Here is a 26,193-nt window from a genome sequence, read left to right as displayed (position 1 = left end):
TCTTCTATGCATAAATAAATAAATAATAAATCTTTAGAAAAGAAAATACAGCTCATAAAACTCCATATTAGCTCAAAGCAGAGGTGATAGGCATGGAGGGAGAGATGTTCCCCAATTTCGCATCCTATTGGAGTTTCCTCACCTGGCTTCCCAATGTCTGCCCCCTGCTGATGTTCTGGCCCCAGCATGGACTCAAATCACCCCTACCCCTGACTCTCTCAAGGTCATCCAGGCAGGTTAAGGTGAAACAAATACAGGCGATTCCAAGGCAGTAGACAGGAGCCCACTGCACCCTGCAGTAGCCCCTGATCCTTTGTTCCCAGCTAGCTACTCCATGGCACTGCCATTCTATCACCCACCACTGGAGAGTTCAGTCAGAACCACCCCAGGGACACTCCCAGGGCTCCCTCCAGGTCCAGCTTCCACTTAGTAATACTCCCCCTAAAACAACTGCCTCTTCTGGAAGCTCCTACCACTGCCTACACAAGGGATGAGTCCTGGGCACCGCCAGCAATACTTACACCGCAGCTGTTATAGTATCCTTAGGATCCAGAACACTCAGTTGGCCAACAGTAGAAGGGGCATGCCCAGCTGTGTACTACCTCTCAGAGGACAGAGGTTTCAAACCAGTTAAATCTCAAATGTCCTCCTCCAACCAAAAACTCACAAGGTCATCTAGCATGTGAGACCCGGGAGCAGAGCTACTGCAGTTCAAGTAGATAAGGGTGCAGCCTTCCAGATAAAGTATGTTGACACAGATCCCAGGCTCCAGCCCCAGAGTAATCTGGAATCCCTGCTCACTTTAAAGCCCTGACAGGACAACCTCACCAACCTAGCTGGCTCAGAACTCTACCAAGGTTCCCTCCCACTAGCTCACTACATTCACCCTGCACCCCACCCCCCAGCTTTTCTCCAATCCTATGGAGAAAAGGCCAATGTCTGATCTCTAGGACCGTTCTGAACTTCCCAGCCAATCAGCCTCCTTGCAGACAATGCCCTCTGTCTCCTTAAACTCGGGCAAGAGTATAATATTTCAAAAGGACACTTTCTGGAGAACAAAGACTTTGGGGAAGGAGGTTTATGGAGATTATGGATCCTGTTGGGATCCACCGGCTTGGGGAGGGGGGGGGGTGCCTAGCAGGCCAATCACTCTAAGTGACCTCCCCTGCCAGTTGCTATAGAAAGACATGGATCTCACACACATGGATCCCAGGCCTTCCAATCAGTCCTGATCTATTCCGTGTGTCCCAAGCTTTCTCCACTTATTAAGACTGCCAAGTTTCCACCCAGTGGTGAATTTTGGGGTATTCTTATTGCTCTGGCTAACATCTGAGCCCTATCTTCCCTGGGGCTTTGCAATTTTAAGGCAGCTCAGATCCCTTCTACAGCTGCCAAAAGACACCATCCCCCCCAGCTCCCCTCCTCTTTCCTGGGACTCAGGGTGTGGTCTCCTCCTGTCCTGGACTCTGGGAGAGCAGCCTGACAAAACTGCTTCCATGTAGACTGATAAATCACATGATGCTCAGAGATGCCTCACACACATGCTGTCCTAGAGTACTCAACCTGGTCCCCCAGGGGGTTTACATGCAGAAAGACAGAGTTCCAGGCACTACTGCTCAGTTTGCTAGGCGGCCAGGCTGAGGAAGGCTGATCAGAGCGCTGGGGCTGACACACAAACCACAACACTGGGATCCAGCCAGCCTTCCAGAATTCCCACCAAAGACTAACAAATGCTTCCCTCCAGACTCGTCCCAGTGGCCCCAGAACCCTTAATGTCCCCTGAGACCAACTCTGCCCCAGGCTTAGGCACAAGTATAAACTGCCAAGACAGCAGCTGCTCTCCACCTCCCTTATCCATAGCTCTCTGAGACCATCAGCCCCTGCTCCTTGCCCCAGCCTCTGGGGAAGACGGTGAGCTTGTCAAGCCCTCCTCCCCCTTCCTCCTGGCAGCAGGAATTCTGGCCTCCCTCATCCCCTCCTGGAACAGAAAGCAACAGTTGCTGTCATTCCATTTGAAACACCTCCACAGCAAACCTAGCCTCAGACACCCACCCCCCTCCCACTGCACGCACACACACAGGCACACACTTAAAGGTGGTCAGCTGTTAGGGTTGGGAGAGTCAGAAGAGCCCAGCATTAGCGGTTTCCTTTCTTTGGTTCCAGGGCAGCAAGGAAGAGGTGTCAGAGGGAGCCTCATATTCCCTTTACTCTGTCTCCTAGAATGAGAGAGGCACAGGGCCACTTTCCCGTCCACTGCAGAGTCTGAGACTAACAGAGTCTTTTCCTATTCTTTCACCTGATTTTCTTCCCCGGGGTGCAAGGTCAGGCTAGAGAGGGGCAGAGGTGATCCCTTTGCCCTAGAAACCAGCACTGTGTACCACGCCTCCACTACGGGCAGCTGGGCATCTCTTTCCCCAAGATGTGGCTAAGCCCCTACCAGCATGCCTCACAGACATCCCTGGAGAAGCCCCTTACTATTCCAGATGCCCCTGGTTTCTTCATCCCAGGCAGGAGAGACGATGGTACTCCCACTGCTCCAGCCCCCACCCCAGGAGAATCAAGCCCAGAGCACAGCTGACAGGCTCCCACGGGAGGAGGAGGAAGGAGGAAGGGCTTTCATCAAAGAGGTGACGTCAAAACCAGGCAACTTGTGAAGCTGTCAGGGGCCGGGAAATTTGGACAAAGGTGTCTAAAAATAAATCCCTGAAGCCAGGAAAAGGCTTTGGTGGCTGAGTTGCTCGCCACCACACCACATGCCACACGATCTGTTCTGAGGTCTGGAACCCAGAAAGTCTCCTTCCAGGTGGTGCTCCTCGGGATGGGCCCTTGAGATTGGCACAGACAAGGTGGCACAGACTGCCCCCTCCTTGGGTGACAGGAGAGAAGCCCCCTCAGGAAGCATGCTGAGCAAGGGCACTGGTGTCATCTTCCTGTCCTCACCATCAGCAGCCAACCCCCCTTCCTTCAGTCTCACCCTGGCCCCAGTCTCCAGCCTAACCTCACTCCCAGGCAAGCAAGCATCCTCCGAGCACCCTCTGGCTGCCACCCTCCAGCTCACCAAGAAAATCCCTGCTCTCCCCTCCCAATATTCAACACACAAACACCAGTTCTACCTCCAAAATCTCCACCACTGTGTGAATCTCTACAGCCCCTGCCTAGCCCAGGCCACAGCCATCCACAGGAGGATTCACGACAGCCTGCTAATTAAGCATTACATCAGACCATTATCCACAATCCATTCCACCCTGCCCAGGGATGGAAGAGCCTGTCTTGTACAGGAGAAGCTCAGATCTTTTACTTTCCTGGCTGGAACACCACAGTGACTTCCCACTGCCTTTAGATCAAACCCATGTTTTTACCCTGCTCTGTCTAGAACCTTCTTTCCCCCTCTCCAAGGGCTCTTTGAGGATTGTGACTAAGAGGTTAGCTCCTCCAAGAGGGTGTCTTTGACCACTCTATCCAAGTTGGTCTCCTGCCTTTTCTCACCCTGTTCTAACACATACCCCATTTTTGTGTTAACATTTATTATCTATGACCTCACTCTGTGACCTGACTCTAAGTGCCTATTTCACAAATGAACACGTAACATGATGGCTAGTACAGTTCCTGGCACACATTCAATAAATACAAGTTGAAGAGATGAATAAACGATTCCAAGTTCAAACTGGGTCATTTACCTAGCACTTGAGTTTACAAAATATTTTCTACAGGGAGAAACGTACAACGGGGCAGTTTTAAAAAACCTCTGTGGACACAGCGACCGCTGTGAGATCTCCCGGTAGCTGTCTCTCTCCTTCCAGGCAGGCCAGTCTGCCAATGTTGCCAACAACCAGGTTGAGAACTGCCCCAGTACTGGGCTCAGGAAGTATGTGCATACGTCCATATGGAGGTAGGGCGAAAGACAACACATCGACACTTGGGGTCTGCTCAGACCCTGGGAACCTCTGGGCCTCTTTCAGCAGGCCTCTAGCAGGATGGGGACAGGGTGGACCTTCTGTCCACGTGAGTCTGGAATGGGGGCTAAGCACTAAGGGTGTCTCTGGTCCAACCCAGAGTTCATCTAACCAGATCAGATTTCTGAACGAGCTTCCCTGCTTCTGGGAGATGCTCCGGTACCCACAAGGTCTCAGGTATCTGGAACAGATGCCAGTAGCCTCTGCCCATCCTCCTAGCTCCACTGGCAACAGCTTCAGTAGGCTGCAAGGTATTGGCCTCCCAAAAACATCCTCTTTCTCCCAGACTCCCTGGCTCTCACCCAAAAGACTGGTTGCCTCCCCTTCCCCCAACACACACACCAGGCCTGTGTCTCACCTTGATGTAGGCATCCAGGGCAGGATGGACACGGCGGGTAGCCAACCAGATGGACAGGGTGGTGGTGTAGGGGAAAGTGGCTGACACCACATGGCTGGGTGCCGGAAAGGAGAACACCTTGAAGCCAAACTTCTGGTAGAGTTGGATGAGCTCAGGGGAGGGTGATTCCTCACCTTCGCTCAGAATGCTGCCCACTGCACAACGGCACTTCTCAGGGGGCACCTGGGGAGGCAAGAGAATGGTGTCAGAATTGGGCAAAAGAAGGAGGCCCACAAACCTCTTCATTCCTGGATTGTGTGCCATTTCAGGCCTGGAAAAAGCACCAGTTCTAACAGGCCACACAGTCCGCACACCAGGATAGAGATTTAGATTTTCCTGTTAGAATCCGTCTATGGGGCCTCCCTGGTGGCGCAGCGGTTGAGCGCTGGGTTGCGAAGCTGCCCACGGCCTCTGCGGCGCCGGTTCGATCCCCGGCTGCTCCCCGGCCACCAGAGGAGGGTCCCACATGGCGCGCAGACCTCTCCTGCCGCCCGCTGCTCCCCTCAGCAGTGTACTTCGGTCCTTCTGCCTGCTCTGCTCCCTGCTCTGGCTCTGGTGAATTCTCTCACCCTCCCGCGCTTCTGACTGTACCCAGTGCATGTGTAAACAAAACAAACAAACAAACAAATAAATAAATAAAACATGCCTCTATTAAAAAAAAAAAAAAAAAAAAAGAATCCGTCTATAGCCGAGGTCAGCAGTATCCGCTGGAGGACTCATCCATCCTTCCTTTACTCCTCCAATAAACATGTCATATCCCACCTTGACTGTGGAAGGCCTGTAGGAAGCACTGGTTAGGAAGTGGGATAGTGTCAAACTTGGTCGCTGATGAAACTGTGAGGGACCCTCTTCCCCAGTCCTCTGGCAAGGCCCCACCATCAATGAGGCCTCCAGACCTCCTCTTCAACCTATGCCCCACCCCATGCTTTGCTCTACTTCCCAAGCCCCTTCCTGGCTAAACTGGAAGCTGCTGGCCCCCTCCATGTCTTTCTGGACTCCGAGAACCTACACTTCACTACACTCTACTTCCTTCCCTAACTGCTCTCCCTCCCCAGGTACCCACAAACCCCAGCCAGGTAGGGTTCCCATACAAGTCTCCAATGCTTCCTCAGTCTGACCCCAGGCCTATAAAGGCCAGCAATCACTTCTCCTCCCAGCATCAGAGGGACCCAGTTCATCTCACCTCCTGCCGTCTAAGTCTCTAACCACCCTCAGGGGTGTCTGCTCCAAGACACTCACCACAGACCTTGTGCTGTCAATCCTGGGTTTTCCTTGATCTGAAGGCCTCTTTCTCCCTCTATCCCTAAACTTAAAATTCCCTCTATCTCCACTTGCTCCTCTCCCTAGCCCACCTTCCCAGCACCATGAAGTCATTTTACTTGTTCTTGACTCTGCCCTCCCATTCTGGCCCTTTCCAAAAACCCTGTCAACAATCCCCTAGGGGATCCTCCTCAGTTCTGCCTCTACCACCCTGGCCAACCAGTCCTGTCTTGAGCTTCTCATTTTGTCTGGACTTGGGCAATGACTCCAGGCTCTCACCTCTGTGTAGTATCTATGGGTCACCCCCAGTTCTCTGAAACTCTGGTCCCTTGCTGTCACCTAGACATCTAGTCTAACTCAGGGCTTTAGTGGCAGGAAACATGATGCAGTAGTCAGGACCATAACTTCTAAAAAAAGGCAGTCCTGGATATGAATTCTGAGTCTTGTGATTCTGGACAAGTCCCTCAGTTTCTTGGAGTCCTATTCTTTGATAGCTACTTGTGGAATTGTCCTGTTCAATGAGCTACTTCATATGTGGACTTAGCTTGGTCCAGCATTGGGAGTGTTCCATAGTTGTTGGTTATTAGTAGCTGGACACAAACCAAACAACAGATCCTTGGCCTAGAATGCCCATTTACCCAAACCTCTGCATATGCAACTCCTCTCTACTCATCCTCCAGGTTCAAATACCCCCTTGGACGACTTTCAGGGTGGCTTGGTGGTATAGCCGTGCACACATACACACACACAAACATTCTGCATTAAACTCCTGCCCACGCCAAATCTACCACACCAAAATTACCATATCAAACCAGTCACATCTCTGGGCCTAAAGCTCCTCCCACCCTGCAGTACCACATCTAATCTCTAGATGGTGCAACTGCCCCATTCAGCCCCAAGATTTGTGGAAGGACAGAAGGGTGAAGGACCTGGTAGGCCTCCTGCTGACAGACTAAGGGACTGTGCTTGCCATAAAGCCCATCTTCATGTCCTGGCCTAGCAACCTAATGCTACAAAAAGACACAAAACATAGGTCAGGTAGAAATGGACAGAAGGTCGCCTGATCTCTCCTCTCCAACCCCTGACCTGTTTGGATTTGCACCTGGGTTTTTTTTCTGGGATTATTTCAGTAGCCCTCATGGGAAGACGTTAATCTTCCTCAGTTGCTAAAAAGTACCAGAACACCTGTGATCATCCTGTTTCGAACTCTTAGCGGCTCCCAATTCATCTCTAGGATGAAACTCTTGAGCCTAGCATGCAAGGCTATCATAGGCTGGCCCATGCAATGCCGCACAGATTTGTCCACACTCACCTGCAGCACACTTTTCTGCATCCCCAAGCTTCAGCAGGGGCCAGAGTCCAGGTGGGCAGGCGCCCACGGAATATCTGAGCGGCAAAGGGAGGGACAAATCCAGGCTCTGGCCCAGTCGGCCTTGCCAGCCTCCTCTCCCTCCACACCCCCGCACACGCCCACACGGAACTATTTGCAGCTCCCCAAACATGCCACGTCCTCCCATGTTTCCTGGCTTTGCGTAAGCTACTTCCTCTGTCTGGAATGTCCTCCTTCACCCTACTCCACAGTCCCTTCTGCCTGGGAAACTCCTGCCCATATTTCAAGACTCGGTGCAACCCTCCTCCTCAGTCATCTGTTGCACTGCTGAGCAGTCCTTAATCTCAGCCCTTAATGCCCACCCCAAGGAGGAGGTCTTACGCTGTACTGTAACTGATGGCCTCTCCATCCCTCTCCATCTCTCCCCACCACTCCCAGCCTCTAGGCCATGCACACAGGACACTCTTGACATATATTCAACAGTATCCACATGCAAACACAGCACACATGGGCCCTGCACCATGAGCAAACCTCCCCTCCCTCCACCTTGGAAAAAAGAGGAACTCCTCTGACAGGAGACAATTCCACAGGCGCGGACACTCCCTGCCCCCACCTCTGCCCTGACCAGTGGTTAAAGGGCAGCCGAAGAGGTTATCCAGCAAGCCAACCACTTGCTAAGCCCCATAGTAAGCTGGAGACAGGAGGTAGCTAAAACAGGTACCAGCAAGGAGGAGAAGGGAGAGGTCCTAGGAGTAGCAAGGCGGTTCTAGGTGCAGGGGAAGTCTCCCAGGAGAACCCAGGCCCACCTCTAGGGGTATGGTCCACTGAGGTTAATGATCCAGAAGGAGTCATAATGGCTAGAAATCTACCTTGGTTCAAAATAAGGTGTTCATTTGGGCCTAACCCTAAGTCAGCCCAGACCTCCCAGTTCCATTGGCCTGATTTCCTTCCCACATTAGTAAGTCCTCTAGGTACCTATGCCCAGAACAGGAGCTGGACCACAACTAGAACCAGCAAGGAACCACACTATGGAGACAGCACAGTGGCCAGACCTACCACTACCTTGGGTAAAGGCAGGCCCATCCAGAATCTGCCTCAAAGTCTAAGAACTAGAAAAGAGATACTAGAGCAGTCCCTTCAAGCTAAGAGGCATCCTGAGAAGGGGGTGGTCTGCTTGGAATCTAAAGCTTCCAGGTATGAGCTGAACCCACTGCTCCTTCTGGAGAGGCCTTGCAGTAGCCCCATAACCCTGCCCTCTGAGGTCAAAAGTAAAGAGAGCCACATTTGGGTCCCTGTCTGACCAAGACCTCACTGAATCTGAAACTGGACAAGGTAGATATCTTCCAGTATCCCGGAAGGGAAAATGGTGTCATGCAGCCCACACTGAAGTAAGACCTTGGGTTCAGTAGACACTGCCAGCAGGCCTTCAACCTGTATAACCCAACAGGGACAGTTGCACTGTCTGGCAATTCTAAGACCACAGGGCTTCCCTGACTTCTATGCTAGCCTACCTGCTCAGAGCTACCCATGGTAAGGAAAAGCAAGGGCGGTGCCCTTCACCCACATTGGTGGCTTCCCCCAGGGGAACAGAGGAGTTATACCTGCCTATTACTGGAAGCTGAACGCTGGGCTCTTTTACCATCTTGGGTGCTGCAGGTCCACACACCAAGCCCCACATGTCCACCCTCTCTGAGCAGCTGAAGGCCAAAGGCTAGTCAGGACGTGGTCAACGCACCAGCTGGGTCACAGGACAGGATCCATACTTCAGGCTGGGGATGGGGCTGTGTGGGAAAGGGAGTCAGCAGGATGTCAACCTCCAAAGCGGAGGGGCTTCAGGGGCTTTCTGAGCTCCCACCTGGAAGTCTTTCAGGAGTCTTCCTCTTTTCACTCCCAAGTATAATCCTGACAATAGCTGGCATCTGACAAGGATCTCACCACTTGTCTCAGTTGCGACCTACCATGTATCAGTTCATTAAATCCAGAGAGCACTATACAACAGGCCCCACTACCAACCTTGTTTCTGAGGTCCAGAGAGCAAAGTTACCTAAGAAAGGTCACACAGCAAAGCATTGTTGGAGTCAGGATTCAAACCCAGGCAGACCAGTTTCAGAGCTGCACCACACAACCCACATCTACTCGGGAGCCTGAGAAATACGCCCTGGCTAGGAATGGGCTGCACAATGGCTTCTCCTTTGGCTGTGTCTCCTTATACAGACCAGGTAACCTGCAGAAAGCTGAGACAAGAGACAGGTGGGCCGGCAGGGCTCCTTCAAGTACAAAGTCCCAATAGCACAGGCCCTCAGAGGCAAGGGTGGATGCCAAGGGTGATAAGCACCTATTAGAGGCCAGGTATTGGGTTTTAATCCTCATTATTTAATCCCCCCAAAAAACAAAACCCCAAGGTAAGGATTCTCGAGACTTGTGACTCACTCAAGCGTCACAGGCTGGTAAGCAGAGGATCCTTGACTCAAACCCAGAGATTCCAATGCTCTCTTCTCCCACACCTCAATTTTCCTTGCAGCCCTGCTGGGCAGAGAGGCTCACCTTTCTAGGACTGCCCTACAGTTAATCTGCTGCAGAGCAAAAGCATGGAGTCCATCTGACAGAAAATCATCACAGAGTCACTAGTGTAGAGGATGGCCTGGGTCCTCAGGAAATACCCCAGCCCACATTTCCACTACCCTCACTGGCTCACCCCTTCCAGGCTCCATGTAACTTCCATGCTTCCAGGGAGGGCAGGAGACTCATCCCCACATACACACTGAAGGGGCAGGAGAAGGGGAAGTGCGGCACAGGCACAGGTGAGAGTCAGAACTCTCACCAGCCTTCACCCATGCAGACTTGGTGACCCTGGGTCAGTTCTCAGTGGATTAGGGGGAAGAAAGTGATTCCACAGCTTCTAGTTTACTAAAGGTGGAACCCCAGTGCCACCAGTTTCCCCAACCTCTCCATGCCTGAGGCAAGCACCCTCTCCTAAGCATCAGCGAGGTAAACTGAACCAGCTGCCATGCCCCATTTGACTCAGCCAGGCTCCCCACAAGGGCAGGCAGGAAGGATGCTCAAGCCCCAAACACAGCAGTAGAGGCAGAGGCAGCAGAGGGTGGGGCAGGATGTAGAGGGGACAAGCTGGCAGACAGGACAGACCCATAGGCACAGTGATAGCAGCCCAGTTACTAGAACCTGTTCATGGGCCACAACTGGCCAGGACGAGATGCTCAGGGTCCTCCTAGCTCCTTTCCTCTCCCGAACACCCAAGTCTCTTTAAGGGACAAGGCCTAGGAGGGGAGGCTGAAGTCACTGTCCAACCCCCGTGCACATCTCAAAATCAAGGCTGAGCACAGAGCGGACCTGACCCTCCCCAGCTATACACACGCAGGGCAGTATTTGATCTAAATGCGTGCACGCATCGGGGATGAGGTGGCTAGACCTGTGACTGACTCTGGCACTCACCTCCCTCCCACAGTACTTGGAAGAGGAAATGGCCCACAGTCCATGAAGGCCCAGGAGGGGCAGTATGACCCACTGTCTGGGTCAGTGCAGCTCCTACTTGGTGCTCCTTCCTTCCTCCCCCACACCCACCAAGGTCTTCAGGGATACAGAATGGAATCCTTCCTTCTGCCCTTCAGGAACCATTCATCCAGGCTCTGCTGCCTTCTCCTATGAGGAACTCCAGGATATCCACTGACATACGTGTATATCCAGGATATATGTGCTCCACATCTGATATGAAGGGGTCCATGGGTCCCCACAATCTTGCCGTGGTAGTCCCCTTTCCTGTGTCACTTCCTGCATCACAGTCAGGCAGATGAGGCCTCATCAGGAACCAGCCTTGCCCCTGCCCAGCTGAGGCCCAGAAGAAGCATTACGAAGTAGCTGTCAGTCCGCATCTCATAGGGTGGGCAACATCCACAGCCAGGTGGCACCTCCAACCTGGTCCTTCACTGTACCCCACACACAGCCTGCACAGCAGTCTCACTCCTATCCCAAACTTATGAAGAAGCAGGTTCCAGCTCCCACACTGTGAGCTACGGAGGGGACAGTGGGAATGGGACATTCAATAGCTCAGCCGATATCGTATTCTTTCCCTGCGACCCAAAAGATGCAGGACCTCATGCTGGACATTGCTGGGGAGCCAGCCTAGGAAGCAGAAAGCTGGGATTCCTAGCCTTCTCCAAGACAGGAGGAGGCCTTTCTCCAGGCTCCCCTGACACCCCCATGCTTACAGTTCCTTCAGGCTCCCACCACCTTCCCTCCCCCTCCCTGTATCTCAGGCACATGAGTGAACTGTGTGAGATCGGTACCTCACCTCCTGCTATCTCATCTTTGGTCTCTTCCTCTTTCGTATGAGCGGTGTGAACCCAGAGGCCTTAGATACTTAGAAACCAGACAGTCTGTGGTGGTCATGAGCACCGGAAGCCTGGGTGCACCATACCGCATGAGTCCCTGAACCATTTAAGAACTCTGCCAGGCAGAGAATACACTGCCTAGCTCCCAGAGCAGGTGGTAACTAAGCATCCCTGAGCCACCCCAGGTGCCAGGATATGACCTAGCTCTGAATGGGGACACAGGTGTCCTCTAGAATGACCCAGGACTGGGAGGGACAGGATCAGAGGGGTTATCTTCCATGTTGGCCAGGCCAAGGGTCTAGGACTGGGTCACGAATGCTGGGTCTAACTCCCCAGCATACCTAATTGGCATGAGATTTTTTTCCCCCACCCTTTTCTGTTGCTGTTGTTAAATATTTGTTGAAGGCATTTGGTAAATGCCTCTCCTATGTCTCTTAACCCTCGTCTGTCTACCTATGAAACAGGTAATTCTATCACCACTCTAAAGATGAGGAAATGGAGGTTCGGAGAGGTAATGTGATATGCCCATACCGCAGGACAGCGACAAGACAGAATCAGGAGCCAGGACTGCCAGCCTTGAGGCTGTACTCTCAGTCCATGGCCCCCCAGACCGGTACTTGAGTCAGCCTGGAAACCCAAGGCCCACACACAGTGTCTACCACGCCTCTGGGAGAGTGCCGTACCGGGGTTCTAGTTCACTCCTCCCTGACCCCGACATACCCTGCTGCCTTGACCCCTTCCCACACTAGAATTAGCACCTCCAACATGTGTTGCTTCTAGAACAGGCAAACATGCTGATGAGGAAAGAGGCAGTTGCAAGTATTCTCCTCCCTCCCTGAGAGCTTGAAGAGGGCTCCACTGGACAGGGTACGGAAGGTGGGCAGGAACCAGGAGAAGGAATAGGAGGGAAGGAATATACACAATAGACCCCCGCAGGAGTGGGGGTCGGACATCTGGCCTAGGAGTGTCCCAGAGTCCAGTGGCTGTCCCAGTCCACTTGGCTTCAGTACGCTTGACTCCCACTTACTGCTGTCTCCCGGTCATGTTACCTCAAAACTCCAGCCTCTACTCATGCCCCAACCAGGCCATGTCACCTCTCCCCTGAACCCAGCCCAATCCCCTCGACAGCATCCCTGCCTCATCTCCTTCCCTCTTCCATCTGCCATCCAGTTAGCTTCCTAAACTGCAGGTGGCCTTTCCTTCCAACCTGCTGTGCCTCCTACCACCTGGCCCAGCAAACCCTCTACCTCTTTCTCCACCCACCACATGCCCCCTGGCAATTCCCAAGATCCCAGGTCTCCAGGCCTTTATGTTCTTGCATTTCATTTCCTTCCCAACAGAGTAAAATTATCATAGGAGAAAGCCCAGTTGAAACCCACCTCTTCTCTGAGCCTCCCCAACATTACTGAATCCTCAATACAAATGGGCATCGAGCATAGCGCCTTATTGGAAAATCATTTGTGTGAGGCTAACTTGCGAAGCACACAAAGCTTCCTGAGGAAACAGCCAGGTCTGTCCATCTCTAGAGCAAAAGTGTCAAGCAGAATCTGGACAAAGAGGGAGTCAAACACCCTTGTTTCAACCGAGGACCCTGGTGAAGCCTGGTCAGCTGACAGTGAACAGGCTATAGTAGGCCTTATCTCTTGAGGTCTCCAGGCAATGACACCAGGGCTGGGGATTCCAAATGCCTGGGTTTCTAAGGTTCACAGCTGGAGGCTGAAGAACGCTTGGCAGAGCTACCAGTCCATGCAGCTGTGGGCAGCACCACCCATGGTATGGCAGGAAGCTACATTGATAAGTTTTGACTCACTGCAGGCTGTAAGTATAGCCAGACGCCCACAGGGTGCCTGTGATGCTGGCTCAGTCTCTGACTCCTGCATTTCAGACACTCTGGGCAGCTTACCTGGCTCCACTTGCCACCACCCTCTCCCTTCCCCACCCTAGCCCCCAGCCCTCTCCAAACCAGGTAGCTGGTTGTCTAAAGAACAAAGTATCACTGGGCCAGGGTCTACCAGAATGGTTGGAAAGGTATAACTGCAAGTCCCATACCCAGCCCTCAAGGACTTGCAGCCATAGCAGGAGAGTTGAAAGAGGGTAAGCACAGAAATGATAAAATATGAGATGGTCAAATCTGAGCAGTCTGGCCTTAGAGCACTGACCTTAAATGGGGATAGAAGAAAGAGTAACAAGAGAGAAAGTAGATGACCAAAGTTCCCGCAGCGGCTAGGGACTCACAGTGGTGCAGTCCTTTGTACTCAGAAGTCCATGGGCAGCCATGAACCAGGGGAACAGATCTGGACAAGTAAAAAGCCAGCATAGGGATGCCTAGAGCAGAAGGTCAGGCTAAATCTAAAAAGGAACTTCAAGCTCAGAGAGGAGGTGGTCTGGAGGGCCAGCTCACCATCCCTTCCTCAGAAACCAAATGTCCCTCCCCCAACAAGTCTTGCCCCATGGACATTCATGGGGCAGAACCCCAGCCAAGACACAGGAGGTTCCTTACCATTTGGGGGTTGTCATAGTAGATGGCGATGGAACGGAGCTTGGGGGAGACACTACAGCTCTCGGTGAAAAGTCTCCCAGTCTCGTTGTAGGATCCCATGTGGAACTTGTAGGCCACAGTGACATTGCGGAGGGGGGGTGAGCCAGCACTCACTGTCACCCCAGCCAGCAGCCCTGAGTACCCGGCAAAGGCCAGCAGTGTCAGCAGCAGCAGCAGAGTCAGGCCCCCTATCAGGCCCAGAAGCAGCAGGTCCGACATGGCTCTATACCCCGCACGCCGCACCCCGAGGCAGCTGCAAAGGAGAGAGAAGGGAGAGGAGGCTGGTAGCCTGCTCTGACCAATGTGTCCACCTACCTGCCAACCAGTTCTGGCCCAACCTTAGCTCTGCCTTAGATGATCTGACCCAGGAGGGGGAGGGACTAGAAGTGTTTACACATTAGTGACCTAGAAGGGAGCTACAAAGGATGACTGAAGCCACAAGCCTCTTTATTTCTTAATCACAATAGTTGAGGCTCTCAGAGCAGCTCTGCCTGTCAGCTGGGAGCCTTGGTCACACCTGGGGAAACTGAGTCATAGAGGGGTACAGGAGTGAGTCATAGTCAGGGACATATTCCCAGCCCTGAGCGCCTCCCGAGATAGGCCAGTCGTCAGCCATCCTGCTTTTCTCTGTATTGCCTTCTCCTATTCAGAGCTGAGCACACTGCCAGCCCAGTCCCCCCAAACTTCATAAATTCCCTGAGAGGAAAGGCAAGTGCCAGGATGCAAACACTTGTGAACAAAGAAGGAAACAAAACCCCAGTGGGAAATGTGCCACAGGAAGAGGCTGTCATAGGAAACTATCCTTTGCTAATAAGTACATCTGGCCCTCAGAATCTTGCTATCCAACAAGCTCACCCATCCAGAACCAGAGAAGAAACCAGATCAAATCAGCCTGAGCAAGCAGAACAAAGTCCAGCAGGAGGCTCCCCAGACCTGAGCTCCATTCCACCTTTCCAAGTCATATATTAGAAACAGCAAAGAGGCAGAGGAAAAGGCTGCTAGACGTGGAGACACACAGCAGGGAGAAGTAACAGTTAACTCCCATCTGGACAGCACACTTCATCCTGGGGGGGGGGTGCTGTGCTAGGGGAAGACAATCACTTCTCCTACCTTCTCTTCCTCCCTCCAACACCAGCGGGTGTTTAGAATTTACTGGTTGTGGCTCTGATCTTCCCACCCTATCTCTTCTACTAGGTAATTCAAAGAAAGACATCCTGGGGTAGGGTGTGGTGTTTGTGTGTGTGTATATATAGTTTGTCTGGCAATTCTCCCTCCTCTCCACTGGCCTTTCCCCATTCCTCAAATTTGCACAGTACCAGCAATAAAAATGATTGCGGGGGAGAGGGGGTAAGCAGAGAAGTTATCCAAAAGAAGGTCCAGAAACACAACTCAAACTGCTGTGTGAGCAATGCAAGGCAGAAAGCCCAGTCTCCAGGAAGCCTGGGGTCAAAAATCTAACCTTCTTACTGAATCAAAAAAAAAAAAAGTAAAATCACAACACAAAGACAATTTTAAAAGGAAGGAAATCACACAAACCACTGGAGAAGCATTCCTACTCCAAGAATTTAAAATAAATATTTAAAATTTAAAAGGTTTGGGGGCTAAATGTCAATACTTTGGTCCTATGGAAAACCTAGCTCTATGGAATGTTTCCTGTGGGTTCTGGGTGTCAAAACTTTTTACCGAAAAATTGTCTTTGGAGTTAATGTGTACATGTGTTTATCTCAAAAGAAGTAAAGTAAACTTTTAACCTTTGCTGTCCATTCTGAGGTGTCTTACATGGGTCTTCTCATCTATCCATGTTTCCATCACCTAGGAGCCCCAGAGTTTTTGGCAACAGAGGCAACTATCTCTTGGGGAACACATTCCCTGCATTTTGCCTCCAGTTAGATTCATTCCTGTTTTCTTTGATAAGTCTTTCACTTAGTACTTACAGCATGGTGGGCACTACCTAAATGTTGAAACATAGCTACTTCATTAATCCTCAAAACAAGGTAGGTATGGATGAGGAAATAAGTGGCTAGAGGTCACACAGGTATTAGTATTAAATGAAACCTCATGGACAAAAATGCAGGCAATCTGACTCCATGCTCCCATTTCCACTTTCTCTCTGCTCCCTGGTGAGTCCAGAAAAGTCCAAGCATTTAATTCACTGTGAACATATCTGAACTCCAGGCCCTCAACTGGAAGCACTCAGGATCTAGGTCCCCCACTTGACTTGGGAGTCACCAGTCCTCATTGTGACCTACCCTCTCAGCTGCACACTTCCTGTCAAGGGAACTTAGTTCCCACGTTTCTCTTCCTTTCACCTACTAAACATCTGAGAGGAGGGGGGAAATGCACCGAGGGGGCCTCAGAGGTATGGGCAACACAGGAAGGAAGCGGGGGCAATGTGAATTTCCCCATAGTCAAAAGAAAAGGAAGAAGAGCTGGAGAAGCTCACCTGAAAAGCCAGGCTCACTTTTAGCAAATCATGGCATCCAGCGCGGCAGGGACCAAGTCTTTCCAATGCTGGGGGCAGAAAGGAAATAATCACAGAGTTGGACACCAAGTCCGGACTGCTCCCCTTTTAAGGGCAAGCCCATGGGGCGACTCTACAAAAACTCCCTCCTTCAAGGTTGCATTCCCACCACTTCCTCAGACCCCTTGAGGGACATCACAGGCCAAACTCTTTACTAGGGTCCTGCCCAAGCCCTCTGATCTTGTTTCGCCCTCTTCTTGAAGGGCTCTCTGCTCTAGGGACAGCTCCCGCCGCTAACCCTGGGCAGGCACTGCCCCCTCTCGGGCCTCGGCTTCTCCCGATTCAGAGGCCGGGTGGTCGCCCGGTCGGGAGCCGGCGAGCGTCGCGGCGGGCAACCAGCGCCCGCTTCCTGGAGTCGCTCACGTGCGCCGGCGCGGCGGGCCCGGCCCTTAAAGGGCCCAGCTGCCGGCAAAACTTGGGCGCCCGCCGGGAGCGGAAGACCGAGCTCCGTGAGGCCTGCGCGGGGCGAAGCACACGCTGCCCCCTGCTCTCCGCTTCCAGTGCCTGCTCAGCGGCTTCCTTCTTTCCCCAGTCCCTTTCTTTCCAAACACTGCCTCACCGGGCCCCCACGCACCTCCGCGACTTAAGGGACGCTCAAAGTTTGCAGCCACCGTGGCGAAGCGCGGCCTCAGGGGGCGGGGGCGGAGTTCAAGCGCAGCTCTCGCCTCCTCCCCCCACCCCCGCTCCGCCGCCTCGAGGCGTGCCCCGCACCCGCGGCTGAAGCCGGGGGTGGCCCCGGGTCGGGGGGCTGGTCCAAGGTCGCGTTCGGGCCCTAAGACCCGGCCTGGGCCACTGTGGGCGAGACAAGATGCAAAGAGCGGCCCGGGCCGCGGGGGTAACTCAGGGGTGAAGTGGGCCCTGAGGTCGCACCCGGGCGGACGGAGGTCCCGGGGTCGACACACGTGGGGCCGCCCCTGCGGGGACACCTCTACACCAGCCGGGCCCTCACCTCAGCCGCCGCCCGCCGCGGACGCCGATCCGCGCAGGCGGCTCCCGGCTCCGTCGCGGAGCCTGCGCGCGCCCGCCGCGCACGCACGCCCCGCCCCATCTCGCGGCGGGACGTGGCCGTGGGCGCGTGCGCGCGGGACCCCGAGGGTGGAGGCCCGCCCCGCCCTGCCGCCATGGAAACGGGCGTGCGCTGTCAGGGGCGGAGTCCACCCGGCGCTTTCCAGCTTCCCATAAACTACCGGGTAGCAGAAGGTGACTTAGCAACAACCTTGGCATCTAGGCTGGCAAGAGCATCACGAGAGCGTGGGGGGACGCCAGCCTAGTGACCCGCAGTAAAGAACCCGGCTGGGGTCCACGAAGCCCCACCAGAGAGGAGCGTTTAAAGGTCGTCGAGAAGTAAGAGCCGCGTAACCGTACAGTTTTAGGCTTTTGAACTGCCTGGGTCTTCCCACTTTGCTCTCACGGAGGCTTGGCAACAGGCCTGGGAACTGAGCCAGGCAGGGCCACTTGCTCCTGTTTTACAGATGAGGAAACTAAAGCCCAATCTGGGCTCAGGGAAGCTGATGGACATAACCTCTGGACAACGCAAAAATCATCTTCATGCATTCAACCCTCCACCCCCTCTTTCACCCTGCCCCACCACCTGGAGTACAGGGGTGATTATTAATCTACCCAACATTATTAAATACCACTCCATGCCAAAACAGTTCAGGGATTTGGTGATACTGAATGGACAAACCCAAGGTCCAGATATTTTTGGAGCTCTTCAGAGAAAAGAACCTTTCCAGGTTCCTCCCCCAGTGGCCCGGATGTGGCTGGAAGAGGTTGGTTGGTCAGCCCTTCTAGCCTAGTGTATTCTAGGTAACTGCCAGGTCAAGTATAAATGACTTGAACTCAGGTTCAATCTTCTGCTCGTGTTTCTGAGGGTCTACAAACCACAAAGCACTCTTCTAGGGCACAAAGATCAAACCGCCTCCTGAGAGGCCCAGTCTTGCAGTGGAAGGTTAAGAAAGGGGACAACTATGCACATAAGCTTGGCTACATGACAGGCTGGGTTAAGTTACCTGGTGTTCCTGACATGAAGAATTGATGTTTGGGAGATGAATCATCTTGTGGATCTCACTATTAACGCTAGTAAAGAGCAGACTGGGCAAAGACACACTTAATTCTGGCTTCCTTTTCCTTGGCCTCATAGTGTTCCTTCCACTGGCAGGAAATATTGAGCCTCATCCACAGGGTGAAACCTATCTCATTTCTCTGGTCAGTCTGGCAGAATGAACAGCTGAGCCTTTACAGGCACTGAGGACTGGGCTTATGAACATCAGGCACATTATCAAATCCTTTGGGTGCCCCAGGCAAGTGGGCTCTACACTTAGAAGCATTTCCTGTGAGACAAGGGTCAGCTCACCAGTGCAGAGACAGACCGCCTCTGCTGCATGGTTTTCATGGGTCAGCTCTCCTGCTTCTCAGAAGCTGATGAATTTCTCCCAGGAAACATTGTCTGAAGCTGTCTTTGCTTCATCTTGTTCTCTCTGCTCACTTCCTTTATCCTGGATGGGAAACTCCACAGTCCCAGGTCAGAGCTCAGGGCATGCTTTAGAAAGGAACTTCAGTGCCCCTGTCCTGAAAGGCATCTGCCTGTGGCTGGGATTGCAGGCTATCAGCCTGCCAGTCTTCATCTCAAGTTGCACAAACGGAGCACTCTACCCTTGACAGATCCCAGTAAGGCCTCTGCTAGCCACCAGGAGGCAGCAGTCAAGACATTTTATACTCCCCCTTGTAGCAAGTCTCAGCAGATCTGGTCACTAACCATTTGACATGTCCATGCTCTATTCCTAGTCCTATTTCACAATAGCACATACATATTGTCCTCTCATGACCCCAGATTTAGCCTTTGTCTCTTTCTGCCTTTTCCTCAGTCCAAAGAATCCCCACAGGGGCCCTTTAATTTCCCTTAGTGAATTTTCAGAGACTGTTTCCCCATGGCTTCTACCCTTAAAGGGACTGAATGTAGGAAGCCAAAGAGTGGCCATTCCCACCTTTTTTTGCCACCTCATGTTGCGAAGTCTTTGATAGTTCTCTTTGTCAATAGTTAGGTCCTCTAACTCAGATGACAGAGAATATATGTTCAGTGTAGGATGCTCTGCAAACCCTGTCACCAGTCATCTCCCACCTTCTGAAGGCTTTGATGCTGCACCCAGGATCCAGCCACTCACAGCCTAGTTAGGAATGCCCCTGCAGGACATGCCATGACTGAGAACCAGCCTCAAGTCACTCCAAGGCAGCTCCAGTTTCCTCTGGAAAGGCAGTCGTCTTCAAGTTAACAAAGGCAGAAAAATCTGAGTGAACCCCACTGCAACAAAAAGTGTACCAATATTCATCAGTCTGCCCTCTTTTCCCACTTCCTCTTTCCCAACCCCTGCCCCCATTCCATCCCAGTGACCACTATGCTCTCAGTTAGATCCCTTTTCCCACCACCCAGCTAAACAGCTATTTAGACAATCCTTGATCAAACAACACTGCCTTTTTGAGTTTAAATTTTATTTTACAAAAAGAGAAATAAAGAAAACTGATAGGCAGTTATACTGACTTACAATTGTTCTGTTTGCTTTTTTAAAAAAGTGACATGAAACACAAGTAAAAATAAATACGTCATAGAAACAGCCAGTTGCCCAGTCTCTGGGGCAGGAGCACCTGCCCTGCTGAGAGAAGAGGGAAGCCCATGATCACACCAGTAGCTGGAATGCCCAGCCACTGATGCTCCTCAAAGCCAGGCGCAGGTCCCAGGCCTCAGGGGGCGTCCTGAGGAAAGAAGACGGAAAACCAAAGCCAGATGCCAGGTCCCTGGGGCCATCCCATCTCCCCCAAGTCCTCCTGGCAGCAGTGTGGCCTTAGTGGTTATCCACTGTGACCCCCTCAACCCACCTGGATCCCCTTCCCCTGACCCCTCTGGAGAGGGTACAGGAAAAAACCAATCTTGGGCAGGCTGAGGAGATGATTCTGGTGAGTCCCCAGCCGACCCTGAGTAACACAACCAGATTAACAGTCAGTTTACACCCATGTGCACATAAGTATGTATGTGCACACATTCTCAGCTTCTCTCACACACACGCATGTACACACACATACACACATACACCCACACACACACACACCCTGGGCTGAGCTCTCTTCTAGGGGAGGATCCTGGGGCAGGTCACAGTATGAGGTCCCCTCTCTTCTGAGTATCATCCCAGTAGTGGTAATAGAGAGTACCCAAATCTCCCCTAGTCCTCTACACTACAGACTCTGCAGTCTGCCTGGCCTCTCCCTCTAACCTCTCCCAATGCACTAGCTTACTAGATCTGCAAGAGAGGAAAGGGTTAGACTCAGGTTCCTGGAGAGCAAAGAAGCTGGACACTGCCTGTTCAGGAAGTTCATCGTAAGACTCAGGTATATTCATAAAAGGCCTAAGGTCAAGCTAGTGGCACAGAACAGATATTAAGCGGTCACAGCAGAATACATAGGGCAGAAGAGAAGAGTCAGCAGGAAGGAAATGGAATCCAAAGGTAACTGATGAAGAGTGCAGCATTCTCAGACAGGCCATGAGGTGCAGATTTCCCAGGAACAGTGGGGGTGGGGGGAGGGGGTTTGGGGTTGGGAAAAGAGTTCTGTTTTTGTTGGGGAGGAAGCACTTAGCTGGGTGTACAGGAGACCATGGCTCAGAAGGGAGATTGATTTTCTGAGGAATCACAGGACTAGAAAATAGGATGAGAGGAATCATGGCCAGAACAGGAATGTTAAGCCCCCAGAAGACCTTCCCCAGAAATGAGGACTCAGTTCCAGAGAGATGTCTGGCTTAAACAGACTGAGGCAGAGGACCTTGCACTGCTGATAGCTTTGAGACCCCTTAAGTTTAGTTGTCTTTCAACCTATCAAACTTTACCCCAGCTATCTGCTTCATGCCCTGGAGTGGGAGATTTCGTATTTCATTGCGAATCACAAGTATATAGATATTCCACACACTAATTTCTAGGGAAGAAAGCTCCAAGGACCAGACAGAGTTATTCCTAAATCAAGAGATGAGATAGATGCTTAAGAAGCACAACTCCAGTGGGTGAAGACTAGAGATAACAAATCTAAAAAAGCAGATGATTCAACATTGTTCGTTTTCTTACTTAAATGGCTACTTGGTTCAATTTTTCTCTGCAAAGATATTAATGATAATCCTGAATTCTTAAGTTGTACTATATTCCCAAGGCTGAGGATTTAGGCTAAACCAGATGATTGGGGGTTGAGAGGCCCTTGGAAACATTCTGTGGAAGACAATAGTGAGGGAAAATGCCTAGGCCTGATCTTCTGTTCTTTTTAATATCACTTGGGCCTTGACGGTGAGGGGAAGCCACCACCAGGTATTTCTGATCAAAGAAGATACAAAACATGGTTCTTAGGCTCTGCGACATTTCCTGCTTCCCTCATACACATGCTCATGTTTGGTGTGTTTGCACACTTGCCATCAGCACATACAGACAGACAGCAGGAAAGTCAGAAGTGTTTTCAGGTTCATTAAAAAACAAAACCAAAAAACTGATAGCATTCCAATTTCTCATGATCCCACTCCCATCCCACCCCCCTACACAATATAAGCTCCATTTATCAAAGAAAAACCTTCTTAGCCAGGTTAGCCTCCCAAAACTATGACCTCTCCCAAAATGAAGCAAGACCCAGCGCCTGGAACCTCAGGTAAAGAACAGGCAGAAAATTCTGCCTCTCAGAATACCAATTCAGTTCCTGGTACCTTCAAAAGCCTGTTCCCCCAATGACTAGCTTAAGTCACTATTCCTTGCTGGGATAGTTTCTGGATTCTTTGAGCCTTTGCTGTGATTTCCTAGAGGCAAACACAGAAATATCCCTCTTGCACGCAAGCACACACACGCACACATGCATACTCACACACCCTCTGGAACCCAAGTGCTCCAGGGCCTTAGAGTCATCAGTTGTAGCCCAGGTTATATGCTCTGCAAATGAGAGATTCAAGAGTAAGCTCCTACTTGACCAACCTCAACCTGACAACAGCCCATTCCAAGTGAGTCCCTTCATTCTTGGGATGCATCTGAAAGAGAAAGCACTGGTTGGAACTGCTATTTTTAAATTATTAAAATAATTTGCATAGCTAAATTGTGTATCTAAGGCTTCTATGAATGAGTTAATAAGTGTCTGACAGGGTGCTTATGAAAACAGACAAAGCAAGCTCCGTAAATTCCACTTTTGGTGTAACTGAACAGCACACATGCACACATGCGTGTGTGCACACACACACACACACACACACACACACACATCAGCCATCTCCTTGCCTATTCTCTGGGGGTGATACCCCACAGTATAAGACCTGCCAACAATGGAAATGGGCTGGTCAGAAGAATTTCAGAAGCAGCTACTTATAGGGGCAACCTGGCTAAGCTGCCTTCAGGGCTGGGAAGAGGCAGATACAGCAGCAGCCCAGTGAGGAGGTACCCACAAGTAGGTAGTAAAGCTCTAAAGCCAGACAAGGTTTCTTCATCATAAAGAACTGTCTACCAAAATCTCAGTAGCAGGAGGGGGAAAGTAATGGAAGGCAGCCAGTGTTTATGGTTGAAGACTATTTGTCCCCTCCCCTGGCAAGAAATGAGAGTCCCAGAAAGACTGATGCTCTTTATGACAAAAGTCAGACTTAAGGCTCCCACAGAGGAAGGGGTCCTCCATGTTCCTTCAAAGAGGATAGAGGTAGCAGACACTAGGCCCACACTGACCATCTGATAGACTGGGAAAGATATCTCCCAATAGGAAATCAATAGTCTGTTCCCTCAACCAAGCAGTCACCTACGTACAAGTTTGCTGTTTAGCATGGAGAGCCTGTTTCTAAGGTCATCCCAGGAGGTCACAGCTCCAAATTTGGGGTGACTTATTTCCCAATAGTAAATTCTATGATCCCAAGTTTCAATCTCTGTGGAATGAGTTTTACCCCTACTAACTATTCAGTCACAGGATTTCCTGATCTACCTGAGAGGCCAACTCCTGAAAACATAGTTGATTTAATGTAAACCTTGGTCAATTCACTCTCTACCTGGAATATTTTTTTTACCAGGATCTGAGCTATCTTAAATTTCCCCTCCAACCTCCTACCCTCCTTACCCCTAACTTCCCTTCCCACCCTCCCACCCCCCCAAAAAACAAGACACGTGAAAAGTCCAAATAATAAATAATTGCCCATAAGAAATAAATTAACATGGAGCTCTCTAATGGGGAAGGAAAGGAAAGGCCACCAGGACAAGCAGCTGGGGGCTCAGTTCTGTCCTTGTGAATAATGTCTTTTCTGGCCACAACTATGACCTCTCACTCTCACACTGCAATGTTTCTCCCTCCCAGACTCAGCACAGATAAGCTCACACCCTGGAAAGGGAAATCTGCTCAGAGACAGCCACTGGGGAAAGAGACAGAAATTGATAAAGCCCATTTTCTCTGCTAATTTCCCCAAATTCTGAAACAAATGTGGCTCTGAAAACCAGGGACTCACGTTAGCTGGGCCTTCTCTTCACTCAACTAGAAGGAAACTTGTGGTTTCCATGGCTCTTCTCCTGGGCACACCCTGATGTTCATGCTAATAGTTGCCATGAACCACCACACTCTGATTTCCACTTTTAAAAAGATAATTCATTTTTTAGTTTCCCCCTTAGTCCCTCCCTCCCTCCCTTCCCTCCCACCTTCACCCCTGCTCCGTCACATACATGTATGTACACACACACACACACACACACACACACACACACACACACTCTTACTTTCTCTCTTTGCTTCTTTCTTACCCCCTAAAAAGACTCCACTTCAATGGAATCTCAGTCTGTCCTCCCCATCCACCCTATTTCATTTCCTTCCCCCTCCCTCCCCTCCCCTCTCCAGGTTAAGTCACCCAATAAGGCAGCTCTCTTGGGAGAGAATGTTCCCAAAGACAGAAATGGGATGTGAGCTTCTACACTCCAATGGGCAAGCAAGCAAGTAGACAGCATAAGCAAGGCAGGCAGGAAGAGAGGCAAAATGCCCTGCCCCCCCATTCCTGTTTTGGGTCCCTGATTTCCCACTATTGCTGCTCTGTTAGATTTTTTTTTTTGCCTCTTTTGTTAAACAGCAACAGAGTCTTGCCACTATGGTTAATCCCTCTTCTTTGTCCTCTTCCTTTTCCTTCCTGCTAAGTGCCCTATTCTGAGAAAGCCCAGATCACTGCCTTCCAGACTGGTGGGCAACCTGTTGGGAGCCCCAGAGTGAGGTGGAGAGGGGTTCCCCAGCTATTTCCCAGTGACCTCTATCACATCATCGTCCTTATCCTCATCATCATTGGAGCTGAACCCCACCTCGGCAACCTCATGAGAGTCAAATGGAGGCACCTGGGACCGAAGGAGGCCACCAGCTGGGTAGCCTGCATGTGGGGACATGTAGCCTGGGTAGACAGACATGCCCCGCGAAAGGTTGCTGGGCAAGACAGGGGAAGGAAAAGGCGCAAACATCCTTGGCTCGGACAGGAGTGGCTGTGAGAATGGGAGTGAGTAGCTGGGTAGTATCCCTGGTACAGAAGGGTTGAGCATGAAGGAGGGGTTGCTGGCAGTGACTGAGGTAGCCGTGGAAGAGGAACTGACGGGGCCTGCTGGCACCAGAGGGTCAGTAGTCACTGGAAACACCAGGCGGGCATCTGCCAGCAAATTGGACAGCTGGTAATAGGAGGGGGTACTGCCCATAAACAGGGAGTTCTCCCCGGCCTGGGAGGTGAAGGGAGGGGTGAGGTTATGGTTTAAGGAGACGGGTGGCATGGCAAACCCGCCAGAAACTGGATACCCGTGTTCATACGGCTGCACGGGGGCTGGCAGATGGCCCTTCCTGGAACGCCGGCGGGCTGACTCCTGGGCAGCAGTTGGTGTGGCCAATTTTCGCTTGTGGCCCCGTAAGTCCAACACTGGGTGTCTGTCACCACAGGGCTGGCCGGTCACCAAAAGGGAACTATTGAGGCAATGACCCCCGTGCCGAGGTTCAGTCCCGAGAGCTGTCCCAGGAACAGCACTGCTGTCCACAAGTTGGGCTGGGGGGCCAGGCAGGGCAGCATTGGAGCCCGGGGAACTCTGATGGGATTCACGGGCGGCAGCCACATCTGCATACTGCTGGAGCTCACTGATGATCTCTGGGCTGTCTGGAGAGACGGGCCTGGCCAGCCCCTCAGGGTCGGGGGCTTTGGGTGATGAGGCACTATGTCTGCCGTTGCTTGTGGACTCAAGAGAAGGCCCCTGGGAACCTGGGGGAAAAAATGTAGATAACTGAGAACCACAATGAACAGGGAGAAGAGGAGGGTAGAAGAAGAAACATCCATTTAAAAAAAAAAAATCCTGCCCTATGGTTCCCAAATGTCCAAACACATCACCCAGTCAAGTTTTCCCTAGTTACCACGAAGAAAAGCTTTGATCTGGGAAAGAAGTCTATCTGTGACAACACACATCACTTTTCTACACTCTAGTTTCCTGATCTGCAGAACGCCACCAATTTGAATCCTATGAGATAATGGGTAGGAAAGCTAAGAGAGCATTCCTATAACTTGTCAGACTTTCTGTGGACAAAACACAACCAGTGCCATAATGGGAGGAAAGAGGAAAACGAGTTTAAAAAGTGGACCATCCTCATTTAAAAAAAAACAAAACAAAATCTATGGTGACAGAAGATGATTAGGGCAACTGGGAAATCTGAATATGGACAGGCATATGAGGGAACATCATGGAATTAAGTTTTTTAGTGTAATAATGGTGGTGTGACTAGGAAGAGAATGTCCTTAATGTTAGGAGTGACATGTCTTCAACTTACAAGTAGTTCAAATAAGAAAAAGAGAGAAGAAAGTCTATGAGAA

The 26,193-nt window shown here is 51.4% G+C and overlaps 2 protein-coding genes across 9 annotated transcripts in view; both read right to left on the bottom strand.

Moving 5' to 3' along the window:
* Nucleotides 1-17,345, bottom strand: part of TEX264 (testis expressed 264, ER-phagy receptor) — a 29,547-nt gene extending 12,202 nt beyond the window's left edge. The window contains exons 1-4 of one of the 3 annotated variants that reach the window (XM_037529956.2): nt 17,296-17,345; nt 16,269-16,336; nt 13,787-14,078; nt 4,312-4,533 (exon numbers count right to left, since the gene is read on the bottom strand). In XM_037529956.2, coding sequence (XP_037385853.1) covers nt 4,312-4,533; nt 13,787-14,044 — 480 coding nt within the window. In that variant the 5' untranslated portion in view covers nt 14,045-14,078; nt 16,269-16,336; nt 17,296-17,345. Of the gene's footprint in view, nt 1-4,311; nt 4,534-13,786; nt 14,079-16,268; nt 16,337-16,584; nt 16,669-16,920; nt 17,040-17,295 lie in introns of those variants that run through there. The other 2 variants (XM_037529944.2, XM_037529950.2) reach the window with 2 other exon arrangements.
* A 3,568-nt stretch (nt 17,346-20,913) lies between these two features.
* RAD54L2 (RAD54 like 2) overlaps nt 20,914-26,193 on the bottom strand; it is a 106,958-nt gene continuing 101,678 nt past the window's right edge. For 4 of the 6 annotated variants that reach the window (XM_037529911.2, XM_037529915.2, XM_037529903.2 and 1 more), the window contains one exon: nt 24,026-25,590. In XM_037529911.2, coding sequence (XP_037385808.1) covers nt 24,596-25,590 — 995 coding nt within the window. In that variant the 3' untranslated portion in view covers nt 24,026-24,595. Of the gene's footprint in view, nt 22,387-24,025; nt 25,591-26,193 lie in introns of those variants that run through there. The other 2 variants (XM_037529932.2, XM_054694284.1) reach the window with 2 other exon arrangements.

This window comes from Talpa occidentalis, unplaced genomic scaffold, assembly GCF_014898055.3.
Source record: "Talpa occidentalis isolate TD23 unplaced genomic scaffold, MPIMG_talOcc4v2.1 talOcc4.10, whole genome shotgun sequence".
Classification (NCBI taxonomy): Eukaryota; Metazoa; Chordata; class Mammalia; order Eulipotyphla; family Talpidae; genus Talpa; species Talpa occidentalis.
This window is presented reverse-complemented; position numbering and strand designations above follow the sequence as displayed.